The 14,851-nt window shown below is 33.4% G+C and overlaps 1 protein-coding gene across 1 annotated transcript in view; it reads left to right on the top strand.

The window, feature by feature from the left end:
* The window catches only part of MEI1 (meiotic double-stranded break formation protein 1), a gene marked incomplete at its 5' end in the record, with an annotated part of 37,981 nt that extends 23,400 nt beyond the window's left edge, over positions 1 to 14,581 (top strand). Inside the window, 11 exons of the mRNA XM_083365364.1 lie at positions 433 to 717; positions 1,056 to 1,221; positions 2,508 to 2,612; positions 4,699 to 4,809; positions 6,542 to 6,723; positions 7,899 to 7,977; positions 8,791 to 8,981; positions 9,874 to 9,955; positions 11,151 to 11,257; positions 13,019 to 13,128; positions 14,480 to 14,581. Coding sequence (XP_083221490.1) covers positions 433 to 717; positions 1,056 to 1,221; positions 2,508 to 2,612; positions 4,699 to 4,809; positions 6,542 to 6,723; positions 7,899 to 7,977; positions 8,791 to 8,981; positions 9,874 to 9,955; positions 11,151 to 11,257; positions 13,019 to 13,128; positions 14,480 to 14,525 — 1,464 coding nt within the window. The 3' untranslated portion in view covers positions 14,526 to 14,581. The remainder of the gene's footprint in view (positions 1 to 432; positions 718 to 1,055; positions 1,222 to 2,507; positions 2,613 to 4,698; positions 4,810 to 6,541; positions 6,724 to 7,898; positions 7,978 to 8,790; positions 8,982 to 9,873; positions 9,956 to 11,150; positions 11,258 to 13,018; positions 13,129 to 14,479) is intronic.
* Between the last annotated feature and the right edge of the window lie 270 nt (positions 14,582 to 14,851).

The following is a 14,851-nucleotide window of genomic DNA, read 5'->3' as shown; positions in this document are numbered from 1 at the left end:
GGGACTATGGAAGTTGGTATTACCTGAACCTTTCTTTCATGAAGAGTTTCTTGAATGAGGCAGAACAGTTCCACAATAAAATACTTGTTGGAAAAATCTAGAATTTATTATCATTTGTGATAATCTTGCATACACTATCTAAAAATACTCAAGTGTAGATATATACGTGTACAATAACAAACCACTTTCAGCAGCAAATATGATAGTATGTTGTTTCATGTTACTGAAGCTACTAAAGATGGTTTCATATTATTTAGTTTTGATATCTAAAAGAAGCCTTTAGAAGCTAACTAGTATAATGAGAATGATTTGAATCTAATGTTACTATTTTTTAATTCAACAAGGAATTACAAATATGATTGCCCCAAAATATGATATTGACTTTATATTGACCTTTTTTTATTCCCCTCTCCCTCCATTTTCCATACCCAGGCATGCCTTTCTGCTATAAGAAAAATCCTGGATGTTATATCTGATTTCAGTCTAGTATATGTTCATCATCCTCTGCTGCTTAAGTTCTTTTTACAATATCCTGATCTTATGGGAAGATTTGGTTACAGCATCCTTCAACTCTGGTTTTCCTGTGAAGATTTCTCCCAAACTGAATATGAAGATGCTGCCACAAGAGGGCCTGGTGGCTTTTCTGACTCTTCAAACAACTTTAATAGTTTGATTTGCATGCTAAAAGCCAATCCCAGTGCTATACTTGTATTACTGGTAAGTGATTTTACAAAATGAACCAAATCATAATATTATTTAAAGTACATTATAGATATGTTTCCAGGATATAAAACAAAATATAATTTATATCATACGTAAAGCCACTATTTTCTGTTAACCATTTTTTTTGTAAAAATCGAAAAACAATAAGAAAGACTTAAAATGAGGGAAATGTTTTTCAATGTTTCTTATTTTGTTACATTTAACAATAGTGTTTTCTATTTTTCCCAGCATTTTGGTTTTGGTTTCTTATTAAATGTTCATATTAATGTCTGTAGCACAAATGTAAATAATGTTATCCACATAAATGAAATCTGAGTTGTTTTCCCACTTAGGATCTAGTCTGCTTTGGCACCAATGAAGTGGCTCAAAAAGTCTTAATTTCACTGAAAATTTTCTTAAGAATAGCTGAGGATATCCATGTCTGTGACCTTCTTCGAAGCCAGTTTCTACAGATTTTGCAACAACTTTTAGTAGAAAATAATTCCAGTATTTCACAAGGTGAATAAACAGATAAGTAATTAATTAGCAACTACTCTAGGGAAATTTGTTAGTGAAATGCTATTGGATGTATTGATTTATGGAATTCTGTATAGATATGTATTTGAGCAAGATGATGTTTTTAGTGTGCATCTGACTTCTGTAGTTAGCAATGCACTTCTACATTTATGAGTTTCGTTTTCAGCACACATAGAAGAAACAGACTAGTGATTCTTCCCTTCTGCTTAGGAGAGGAATGGTCTGGCACAGCTTGATTATCACTGAGACAGCTTTCATTACACTGATATAACCTACCTCATTGGGTTGTTGTGGGGGAAAATAAAAGGACAAAATGTTATATATATATATATATATATACTGCCTTGAGCTTCTGAATGAAAAGATGGGACATAAATCAATAAATCTGGGATCCTATATTAAATAGTACAGCTATATAATATATTGCATAGACTGCCATTTCAGATATAAAACGAGGCAATACTTTGCATTAATGCAATACAGATTTGATTGCTTTTGAATAACAAACTGAAATATTTAAAATTTAGGGAAACCTACAATATTGCTGTTTTTTGCGTCGAATGATATCAAACCTAAATTGAAAAGATAAATGTATGCCCATTTATAAAAATAATGCTTCATTCAACTAGAGCCACTTTGTAGCTTTTATTTAGCTTTCTGGGTCAATACCTTGTAACAAAGGGGCTTAATGGAGATAATAATCTAGTTGAATTCTGTCCTCAAATGGCTATACACTTATACTAAATTAATTTGAGTGAAAAAAGCTCACCACCATCTGAAAGTTTGGTTCACTATGAATACCTTGTACAAGTTGGATTTTTTTTTTCAAAAATGCCATTAAAATACAGGTAGTCCTCAAATTACAACAGTTTCTTTAGTGATCGTTTGAAGTTACAATGGCACTGAAAAAAGTGACATGACTATTTTTCACACTGATGACTGTTGCAGCATCTCCATGGTCACATGATCAAAATTCAGACAACTAACTCATATTTATGATGGTTGCAGTGTCCCAGAGTGATGTGATTACTTTTTGTAACCTTTTGACAAGCAAAGTAAATGAGGAAGTCACAGTCACTTAACAGTTGTGTTACTAACTGAACAACTGCAGTGATTCACTTAGCTGTAGCAAGAAAGATTGTAAAATCTCACTTAAAAATGTCTCGCTTAGCAACAGAAATTTTGGACTCAATTGTAGATGTAAGTCAAGAACTAACTGCATGCTTTCCTGCATTTTCCAACTATTGCTTCATGATCTTTTGTTATAGTAAGCCAGAATGTGCCGCTTTTGTTAAATCTCCTTTTTCTGGTTCAGCTGAGATATGCAACAGAACGAGAGTTGGATAATACAGATTTCAGACTGCTTCGCTTAGGTGAGTGTTTAAATTTGTTTTGGATGTTTGGATTAGGGATAACAAGAATGTAGGATTTGGAAGGTAAAGTAGAACCAACCTTCCTTCCTTCCTTCCTTCCTTCCTTCCTTCCTTCCTTCCTTCCTATTCTTGCAAAGTATCTTTGCCTTTTTTCCCTTTAAATTCTTCGTCTATCTCTTTTTCAGGATCTGATTTAGTCCATCTGGCCACTATTCCTTTGCTCTTCCACTTCTTTTGTTGACTATTCACGGTAACACATTTGCACAGATAACTAACTACAGGTAGTCCTTCACTTACAACCATTCATTCAGCAATCTTTCAAAGTTACAATGGCACTGAAAAACTGATTCACAGCCTATCCTTGCTGAAATTTGGATGCTTGGCAACTGGCATGTATTTGCAATAGTTGTAGTATCCAACGGTCACATGATTGCCATATGCAGCCTTCCCAACCAGTTTCCAGCAAGCCAAGTCAATGCAGGAGGCTGGATTCGCTTAATGACCACATGATTCACTTAACAACTGCAGGTATTTGCTTTACATCCATGGTAAAAAAAAGATCATAAAATCAGCCATTACTTACTTAACAATTGCCATGCTTAGTAATAGAAATTCCGGCCTCAATTGTGATTGCATGTTGATTTATTTATTTATGTATTTATTTATTTTAATTCCATTTATATCCCTCCCTTCTCCAAAGACTCAGGGCGGCTTACAAGCTTAGCAGTAGCCTTCATTCTATGTATATGCCTGCTTATTAGGGCTTCACACAGACCCCAGCGGCATTATTACAAAGTCAGCTTATTGCCCCCAACAATCTGGGTCCTCATTTTACCTACCTCGGAAGGATGGAATACAGATAAAAAACCTGACTTTTTATTGGAAAGTTGAAAGGGGTCGTGAAATTTCTGTCATTTTGAGTGATACACTAGGCTTTGTATGTCATGTTGACAACCATACTCCAAAGCCACAACTTCCGTTGTGCCAATTTTGGGAGAGAGTGGATTTTTTTATTGTATCACTTAAAACCTTTTCTAAGGGTCTAACCTATTCTGGGTGACATTTACCGATTGCAAATAGAGTGTTCACACTTCTTGAATTCCCAACTTTATATAATTTATAAATGCAGTTATATAATAAGGGAAATTCCTCAGATCAAAGAGGAAAATGAGGATCTTTTTCTCTTTTATAGTGATTCAAATCTGTTTTCCAATAGTGGCAGTGTCTTTGGAATGCATTTTCCCTTTGGGATTTGGTGGGCTAGTTTAGCTTATATTCTGGGCAAGAGAGATGCACCTGCATATATCACAAGACAACACACTAAAGTAGTAATGATGAAAATTGTGGTTTCTGAAATAAGTATTTAGGCAACAAGAACAAGTGACAACTTTTTGTTCTAGCTCAGGGGTGTCAAACTCAATTTTATTGAGGGCCGCATCAGAATTGCGGTTGCCCTCAGGGGGCCAGGTGGGTATGGCCAGGGTGGGCGTGGCCTACTGGGTGGGCGTGGCTAGAGTGCGTATGGCCTACTGGGTGGGTGTAGCCAGCTCTACATCGTTCGCATCAAGGGTGCCTATGGGGGCCTGGGCAGGAGTGGGACAGATCTGAGGGTCTCTGGCAGAAGGAGGGTCTCTGGGCCAGGGTGCCGTTCTCTCACTGTTTCCAGGATGGCTTCGCGGGCCACATGAAACCACTTCACGGGCCGCATCCAGCCCCCAGGCCTTGTGTTTGACATGTCTGTTCTAGCTTGTGTCAGGCTTTTGTTTGTTTAGCTTCAAAGCAGAGCTTGGACCAGATTGTCAATATTCCTCTGTAATGTTTTTTCTGAGGATAACTACAGCAGTCTAAACCGAATGATAGTGAAAAATGGCCATAAAGGTGCTAATTAGTAAGCACAGCTGTGACTATATTCACTATGGGATTTCTCTTGTTTTTTTTTGAAGCAAATGGTCTTGTTCGTGACTATGACGACACTTAAACTTAACCAATTGATAGTCTGAGTTGGTGTAATTATCCCCAAAGATTTCACATACTAAAATCTGTAAGAGATTATTGTTATATTGAGCACAGTATTTCTGTTATACAGTTATCAGTTTGTGTGGGAAATGTAGACCAACAGACTCTGAAATTCTTCAGCCATCCCTGAACTTTCTTTATTGGAACCTTCAGCAGACAATTCCTTCCAGCCAACAAATAGGTAAAAAGTAAAACAATTGCTTTGTTGATAGAATGAAAACTTTTCCCCGGTAAGGACTTAGGGTCATAAGTTATTTTCAGGATGGGTGTCTCAAAGTTGCTTTTTTTTTCAAAAGGCAACTAGACTGTTTTTTATTTGAGGAAAAAGAAGAGGTTTTGCTTCTTATCCAGTGAATCTTCAAGGATGAAAAGTGAAACATCTTCTTCCTCAAATAAAAAACAACCCAGCTCCCTTTTGAAAAAAAGCACCTTTGAGAAAACTATGACCTGGATGACTGAAAATCTCCATAGACTTTCAGGATGGATGTTAGGAAAAAATCCTCAAACTCAAGTATGGGAAAACATTCAATTGTAGAAATGATGTAATTTCACCATTTGGATGCAACGAATTCTTGAGTTTCATTGAAAATATTTGTTTGAAGATATGGAATATGTGGTTAGACTTCCTGATTTTATCATGATTTCTTTAATGCATGATTATCCAAATGCCATTATGTAACAGCTATCATTTAATTTTCTAAAGATAGACTGGTAAGGGTGAATCTATGAATCTAAATGTCTTTCATGAAACTTTAAATGATAGTTTAGCATTATATCCCAACAGAATCAGGCAATATTTCAGGATTTAAACAACAAAGATCTCTCTCTGTACATAAGAAAAATAGTGAGGTGGATGTCTTATTATTAATGTTCCTCTGCCTACTATTTTCTTTTTTCTTTTAGTTTTGCTTTTATGGTTCTAAACACTTTTAAAACACTGTTATATAATAGTTTTATATAATGACCTATATTTTTACTGGATTGTTGTATGCTGCATAGGGTTGCTTTCTTGAGATGGGCAGCTAGATAGCAGATAGACAGACAGATGTGTTGTATACAGCAAAGACCCTATCTAGTTGTAGTTTTCTTTTTTATTATTAATGCTTCGATAAAAATTGTATGTATTTTTATATTGTTGATGAGATTCAGATTATCAACTATTGTATATTTTTAGCTCCGTGAGTTGCGAGTAGAAGTATAGTTTTGATATTAAAACAAGTATGCAAAGTTTCCTCATCCATAGCAACTCTTTTAGTAGAAACTAGTAACCTGTGCACTTGAGCCAATTATTGAGCCAGAGTTATTTCACTCTATTGTGTACTAGAATAAGGACATCATAGTTAAATCTTTTTTTAAAAAAATCTGTTATGTAATGGATAAAATAAAATACATTCAGAGACTTTTTTTCTTGCTGTTAAAGATATGTATCAATATAGAACTGTTTGGAAATGGGATTGCTATTTATTATTTCTGTGCAAATATCTACTGGTGGTGACAGCTGTCTTACTGAAAACAATGTGTTTCTAAAAATATGCATTATTATTTGTTTTATAATCATCTGTGAAAACTCTTTCCATACCACCCAAAAGTATACTGCTCAAAAAAATAAAGGGAACACTTAAACAACACAATGTACTGTATTTAATAGTAGGATGTCTTATCTTGTGTTCCCTTTAATTTTTTGAGCAGTATATTTTAAAAACTAGTGTTCTCTTTTTGTGCATAATCTCCAGAGACAAAAATATACAATTTACTGAGATTTGTTAGGATTTTTGAAATAGATCAAGAGCTTTAAACCTGTGGTATTTTGTTCCTTTTGATTTCAGTACTAATTTGTAATTGTATTTGGTTGCTACTGACTTAAGTTATAATTGTTACACATATAGTTTGTTGAATCCTTTCTTCTTTTACAGTGGTAGCATTGTTACTTTCCAATAAATCTTTGATAGAGCTCCTTGAGAAAGTTCTCCACGGTACCTGGATGGCAACCTCTTTCTCTGAACCTGTCTTCTCCTCATCCATAGAATCACTTGTTTGTTCTTCTTGGCTTTTGATTGCTTCACTCTTGATTCAACAAAATATTTACAATACAGAGGTTAGAAACACTGATAAATCTGTGTAAAGCCAGTTAATTTTTCTTTATAAACACTCAATTCACTAATAAGGGCATTAATTAACTATATTAAGCATTATTAACTTGATGTAGATAATATGTGGGAAAAATAACATTGGGTGTGATATTTTATGGACCGGCCGTGCAGCTTTTTAATGTACTATATGTGTGAAGACTGTATCCGTACCTGCCAACTGGAAGAATGCCATTACTGTATCCTTATAAAGAGAAAAAGATTGCAAGAGTATATGTGAATTCATTTGTTTAATGTTCCTGGGAAGTTGACAGTATTCTGACTGAAAATATACAAGATATAACAATAAACGAAACCAGAGAAATGCAGTGTGACTTTATGCCTGGTAGGATATATGCACAGTTAACTTTGCCCTTCAGCAGATAATTGAGAAATATATGAAAAGTTTAATGCATGTAATAAAGTGCATAGGCTTCAGTTATAAAATATTTTTCAGGATTCAGAAATACTGAATACAGTAAGAGCATTATATAATAGAAGTATATAAGGTTTAAGAATAAATGTAACATTTAGTGTTTAGTTCAACAATGAGCAGAGAGTAAGACAGAAATGTGAAGCTGTTTTGGTTGTAGTATTGTGTATTGTGGGATAAATGTAAGGTTGCAAATTATAGTGTCAGAAAACAGAGCAAGTAAATGAAAGTGTGTATCTTAGCAGAATATTTAGTAACTAGATGGGAAAATGGATGATGACATTGTTAGATGTTCACATGTGTTTTTTGTGCAGAATGAATGCTTGTTGATAGAAGTGAAAACTGTTATATATATAAATATATTTATATATTATAATATATAAATATATATGATATATAAACATATTGTACTGTATACCACACAGTGCTACCTATTTTGTTAATATGGAAATGAGAGTTTGATAAATCAGGAAAAGCATAAAAATGCTGTAGGAATGAGTTATTTAAAAAGTGTTAAAAAAAGAAGAAACTGTGCAGAAAGGATGAATAATGTGCATTAACCGTAGTGATAACCATAAACAGTATACTCTGAGGTGATTTGGTTCATATAGAGAAGTTCTTTTTTGAGTGGGAAGATACTGAACAGAGAAAATATATCTCCTTTTGTGCATCTGTTCTTCTCAGCCAATTAATTTGATTCTTTTCTGAAAGGTTCATCACATGATCTCCTTAGATGTGGACAAGGTCTTCAATGCAGTTGCATACAGAAAGAAGAGCATATTATTCTTTGGTAGGTAACATCACAAAAAATAAATATGTGAACACAAAGTAGTGTAGCTCCTAAGGATTTTCTTAACAATAAAAAATAGAAGAACTTGGGAGTTCTCAAACAATATTACACATGTAATATTATTAATACTACTACTAATAATTTAATAATAATACCCAATATTTATCAATATCATAGTTTCCCATCTTTCATACCTCATATGGATTTAATGCAATTTCTTCATCATGCTCCACTTATCACATGAATTAAATATACTTTATTTTCATTGGTAGGATGAATTTTCTAATGTGCATATATTCAATACCTAAAAATCCAATAGGAAGAATTAAAACTTGAACAAGAGACAACATAAATTCAAGTCCCTGCTTCTAGCTGTTGTTTTGAACTGAATATCCTTATGTCTAATCATAACTATACTAAAATTTTGGTTTTCTCAATTTTTGTGGCAGCAGTCATATATCGAAAACAGATAAACAGATAAAAATTAAGCAGGAAATCTCTTCTTCAGAAAAATTGTCCATACTGTTCTTATCACCATGACTGGAGTTTTTGCAATGTTTTAGTTGAATCTTTCTTATTTACTGATTACTTTGAAACCTAGTAGCATATCATTTTTTTCATATTTAGCCATATGCACACACATAACAGATTACAACAAACACACACAAAGGTACATATGGTTGTTCAAGAGCTAGAGATTTTAATTATGGTGGTTAATGACCACAATAAAAAAAATTACTACCTTTTAAAACTGAAAACTAGGAATTTGGGCTAGTTGGCATATTTTATACTAATAGATGGTTTTATATCCAGTTAGCATCCTTCAGTTTTTGAGAGCCTTCTTTAAGCAGAACCTCTGTTCATCCTTTGTGAAGTTTACTGTCCAGTCCACAGATGAACAGGAAAAGGAACTGCCACAGTCAAAAGAAAATATTTCCTTGTTTCCACTGGCTATGTGGCATGTACTGTCCTTGGTTGCTCGATTACAAAACCTACTTGTCCAGGTAAATTTTACTGTTAATATGGAATTGCAATATTAATTGTAGGACTCAGCAAAGCTGATTTATTTCAAATGAATGGAGAAGTATAAAGAGAATACTTTCAAGTATACTTTTTCTCACTTTTGAACTATCTAATGATGTGAAAACTACTACTATTAGTAGTATTAGTAGTAGCAGTACCAAAGACACTTATTCATAAAAGTACAGAGTTATTCTCAATGTAGTAAAGCCACTGTCTATTGCATCTACCCCCTATTTGTAAGTAGAAATTTGGAACATTCTGCAGGATCCGTAGGTACATGTATTTCCTCCAGTCCCTTGACCAAGCCAATATTAATTCTAGCTGCCAATGGGAAAACACTAAAAGCATCACTTCTCCACTTTCTTGGTATTCCTTTGCTATGTTTTCTTTTCTGTGGCAAGGGAAAACAGTTTTTAAAAGATTACTGTGCAATGATATGGTAATGTCATCCCTGAGAACAACTAAAAAGCAACAGATTGTGACATGGTATTCCTTCAAGTTCATGAAGGGCGAGGAATCCCAGGAGCTGGGATAAGAAGTAAATTCCCACTTCTCTTCTGTTAAATAGAAAATTGATTGGCATGGTGCTACAAAAGAAGCACAGCAAAACTGTTTTTGCTGTATTTGGAGTAGGAACAGACTTAATATATTTCTAAAATTGTTTCTGCATATTAGACAATCCATGGTACTGGAGATGAGGCAAATTCTTTTGGCTTGTAAAGGACTTCCTAAATGCTAGAGCATTTTCAAATATTTATATCCTATGAGTCTCAAGACACCTTAAGTTCATGAATTATATTTTTATTCACTTGTTAGTGAATTCCTTTTAGATGAATTTGATAATAAACAGTATTCTCTTTTTTATGTTTACAGAAGGACTTTTTGTTATCACAGACTGTTATTGGGTGTCTTGAGGTTTTGTTGGAATATCTGCATCTGAAAACTCCGAGCACTGGTACAGCTTTCAATATCTTTCTCTGTGTATTCTTTATTAGTAAGAAATGCTTTACATTGAAATTATTTTGCTTTGCCTAGATGACTTGCAATCATTGGCACCTCATCACTAAAGCAGATATAAACCTAATGGTATCAAATATTTTGTTACTAAAATAGAAGTTTACAGTACTTCAGATATTTAATAGTTGCCAAGAAAATAATATGAAAAAGCTTTATATATATGGATGGGTGATGCTATGAAGATAATATAAGTCTCTAGTGCAGCAATGAATGCATACCATCCTAAGCCCCATATTGTTCAAGCTATCTCAAGTTTATTGGGCTGTTAGTCTTTTGGGAAACGGACTGGTTACAGAAGGTTTTCATGGAAAATATAAAATCATAGATAAGGACAGTTTATTGAAATTTTTAATTTCCAGTGAGATAAAAGCAGAATTAGCTTGACTGAACTATGTTTTATATTTTATACATGGCAGAAAATGATATCTTAATAATCTATTTTCATTATTGAATAATATAGCAACTCTCCTAGATTTTATATTGTCTGAATGGCTCTTTTCTTCTAATATTATATTTTTGCTTTGAATGAATTACAGGTAGTCCTTGACTTATGACCACAATTGGGACCAGAATTTCCACTGCTAAGCAAGGTAGTTGTTAAGTGAGTCATGTCAAATTTTACAACCTTTTTTACCATGGTTGTTAAGTAAATCACTACAGTTGTTAAATGAATCATGCAGTCATTAAGTGAATCTGGCTTCCCCCATCAACATAGCTTGTAACAAGACAGGAAGGTCACAAATGGAGGTCAGCTGACCCTGGGTTACTGCACCCTTCATAAATAGATGCCAATTGTCAAGCACCCAAATTTTGAATATGTGACCATGAAGATGCTACAGCAGTCGTAAGTGGAAGAACCAATCATAAACCTTGTTTTTCAGTGCTGTTGTAACTTTGATGGTAACTGATTGATTTTAAGTCAAGGACTACCTGTAGACTGTTTATAATGTGGGTAGCATATAGAGTACTTTTTGAGAGAAACTAATTTTGACTTATGTTGTTTTTCCTCTATTATTATTTTTAAAATCTTGTTTGACGGGATAAAAAAGTACAGAATGAATAATATATTTATTTTGAGATTATTTTCTTAGATTTCTTTCTAAGCTATTTGTGGTAATTTTTTCCACTTCTAGCATGTCATATTGCCTCACACCCATGGAATAAATTTCTGTTGACCACACTTTTAGATGGCAATGAAAATTCCTTCCTTAACTCAGAAATTCTTAGACTCGTTAGTTTGGTGAGTATAATGGCTGTTAACCGTTAATTTCTATTTTGTTATTATTACATTGCATTATGACTATTTTAACTGAATTGTTTCATTCAGTTATCACTGGCAAAATATGAGTGAAGACACCATTTATAACACAGTGATGATTGGATTATGCTGTAAACTTGGGAAAGCCTTAAATATGTAGATGTTTATATCATTTTTGTTAAGATAAGCTTCAGTCAAAATCTGGCAGCCATGGATGATTTTCAATAAACCCCCCCACCAAGGATTAAAACTATTTGGGAAATCTGTTCATTCATATTCATCAGTTTCAGCTGTTTAGTTGTTCGACAGTAAAAAAAAACATTCTTAGGGTTCAGGAACATCCTAACTTCCCTGGCATGAGGATAATCATTACAATAACCATTTATTTAGCCTAGGAATATACATTATCTCATCTCGCCATGAGCCTACATGTAGGCAATCTACATTTGTCTTTTCTTGCTCTGTGTGAAAAGTTATGTTTCTTGACTTCCACTGACACAAGCAGTGCTATATAGTCTGCTGCACTTCATTTTTCGTAGGTAAATGGCTCCACTCCAAGTGGCTACTTTGTACAGTGGCAGAATCTGCTTCTGCCACCGATTGCTGCTCTACATTACTATTTTGTCTGGGTTACGGGAATGCCTGCTGCCTTTTGAAGAGGCCTTCCCAAAGTGAATTAGTGAAAAGGTTCAGGTGAAAAGCTGGACTTTTTCTTTTTTAATAGGCTTACTGGTAAACTAGTGAAAGGCGCATTTTTAAAAAAGCAACATTTTTTTAAAAAAAAGAGTTCTGTTAATTTCTCCTAGTAGCTGAAGTGACAGTAAGGAAGATTCAACTGTTTTTCCTCCTGCAATCCAGTGGTGGATGCAATGGATGGAAGGTGTCAAATAACAGAGGAAGCAGCATATGAGAACTTGTATAAAAGACCTATCAATGAAAATATGTCATCAAAAAGACATGAGTGGGAGGGGTAAAGAAGGAAGGAAGCCAGCAATCAATGGCTATAATTATTAACACTCATGAACACCAAAACTGAAATCTAGAGAGCAACTTCTTAAGCCAGTTTCATTTATTGGGGGAGACAAGCAGTGTAAAGCTGCCTTGTGTCCTTTGACTGATAAATCTTCCTCTGCTTGTTTGTTAAACTTACTGCATAATTCTATATACATCTACTTAGAATACCATATATTCCAAAACTTCAAATGTAAACACTTCTGTGTTTGATAATTGCACAATCATAAAGTTTGGAAATTCTGAAATATTTCAAAATTATCATTACATGGAAAAATATTAATTTGGCTCATTATCTAGCAATTTGCTACTACTGAGGGAAGACTTATACAAACTTTTAAAATTTGATTATTACTAACATCCATTTTTAAGTATTGTTTTGAGTTGGTTTCAATAAAGCTTGTGGCAGTTAATGGTTGTGTTTTTGCTGGATAATAATAATTTAGATCCACTAAAACTCAAATACAACTTTTCCAAGTTTATGAAATATCAGGACATAAAGACTATTTACGAAATTGAAATTAGCCATATTCTTGAAGAAGCAGCCCATACCAACTTGCTAGAACTTTCTAATGACACAGTCAGTGCTCTTCGCTTGTTTCTTCTTCAGGTAAGAATTCCTTCTTCAATTCCTTGAAGAAGTCCTTCAAGACTTTCTGATTTATTGCAGTTATAGTAATTGGAGGAAATTAAATACTGAAATTCTGTAATTTTTCTTCTTTTTTATGTCAGCTTCAAAAAATAAATTATCAAGTGGATTCAAGTAAAACAGCTGTGATCCAAACATTGTTGGAGAACCTCCCACCCATAAACAGGCATCAGTGGTCCCATCAAGGCATAGTGTATCTTTTTTTGGAGGATATGTATAGAGGTATTAGAGTGAAGTACAGTCTGTTTTGTACTTGAATGTGAAGCCTTGCAGTTTTGTGACTAATCTACCAAGAAGAGACAGTTTATTATCTTGAAAAAAAAAAAGAGACAGTTTATTATCTTGCTTTTGACCTCTTTATCATTTAAGATGTGACGTAAAATATCAGCATTAGATATAAATGAATATACGGGTAGTCCTCAACTTACGAACACAATTGAGCCCAAAATTTTTGTTGTTAAGCAAGACAGTTAAGTGAATTTTGCTCCATTTTACGACTTTTCTTGCCACAGTTGAATCACTGTGAATCACTGAAGTTAGTAACCCCGTTGTTAAGTGAATCTGGCTTCCCCATTGATTTTGCTTGTCAAGGTCACAGAAGGTGATCAAATGCCTGGGATATTGCAGTTGTCATAAATATGAGCCAGTTGCCAAATGCCTGAATTTTTATTAAGTGACTGTGAGGATGCTGCAACAGTTATAAGTATGAAAAATGATCATAGGTCACTTTTTCAGTACCATTGTAACTTTGAACAATCACTAAATGAACTATTGTAAGTTGAGGATTATCTGCACTTATGCACGATGTTGGATGCAAGATAGTACCAGTATTTTGGTTATCTATATGCACAGAGTAGTAAATCCAATTTTAATTTTCTCTGCTGAAAACTGTCTTTGTTTTTAGTGCTAAGTTGACAGAAAATTAGAAAATAAGAAAAATGAAAATCAATTTTTAGATTTGTCATGCCTGTCCTTTACTACTTCCATTGTAACTATGTAAATTTTATGAAGAACAAGGAAAGCTGTAAATTCTAAAGTTTATAGTAATACTTATATCCTAAATTCATACTATTAATTTAGAAGAATATTATTTAAAAAAAATAAAAGTGATAGTCTGTGATTCTTCAATGTGCCATTAACATTCATTGAAGATAGATTATAATCAAACCAGGGATAACTTTAATAGTTAATAATAATTCTTTTAACAGTGCTTTTAAGCATTTGTATAAGAATTCCCTTTTGGGGCCAAAAGGGAAAACTTACTTGAAAGAAGAAATAGGGATTTCTTCTTGTCATTTTCCCTCACTTGTTCATGCTGAAGTTGCCTGTGGGGAAGATGCAGTCTGAGACTCCTTATTTAAACTTTTAACATTTATTCAAGTAGTTCTGAGTAAACTTGTAGTTTAAAAGGACAGAACTTAGGCACCAAAGTAGATTTAGAAATTGACAAGAGTTCTAGACTACTTGATAAAAGAATGCATATATTTTGTCAGTAATGTATAATTCTTCCAACTTTGTTTTTCTTAATTCAAGTTTGACTTCAGATATCTTGGAAATGTGGCAATATCTACCTCACATATTACAGACTGAAATGAGAAAAGAAAAATTAATGAACAGAACATAGTATTATAAATTGATAAATCAACTTGCATTTAAATTTTCTTACCAGTTATAGACATACAGAAAAAATAATACAGGTTATTTCTTTTTCCTGCAGAAAGATTTAGACATTTCCTAGATGTTGAAATATAAATTCATAAATAAAAAACTTTAAAATCTGTTATATCATTGTTCTGGAAATGGCGTAAGTAAAATTATGCACTTCAAGGCTATTTTCTATGCTGTTATGAATTTGGAAGTAGTACATTTTTATATATACAAGTTTATTAATTTTTAAATAAGGTAAAGGTAAAGGT

Source organism: Vipera ursinii (genome assembly GCF_947247035.1).
Source record: "Vipera ursinii genome assembly, chromosome: 6".
NCBI lineage: Eukaryota > Metazoa > Chordata > Lepidosauria > Squamata > Viperidae > Vipera > Vipera ursinii.
This window is presented reverse-complemented; position numbering and strand designations above follow the sequence as displayed.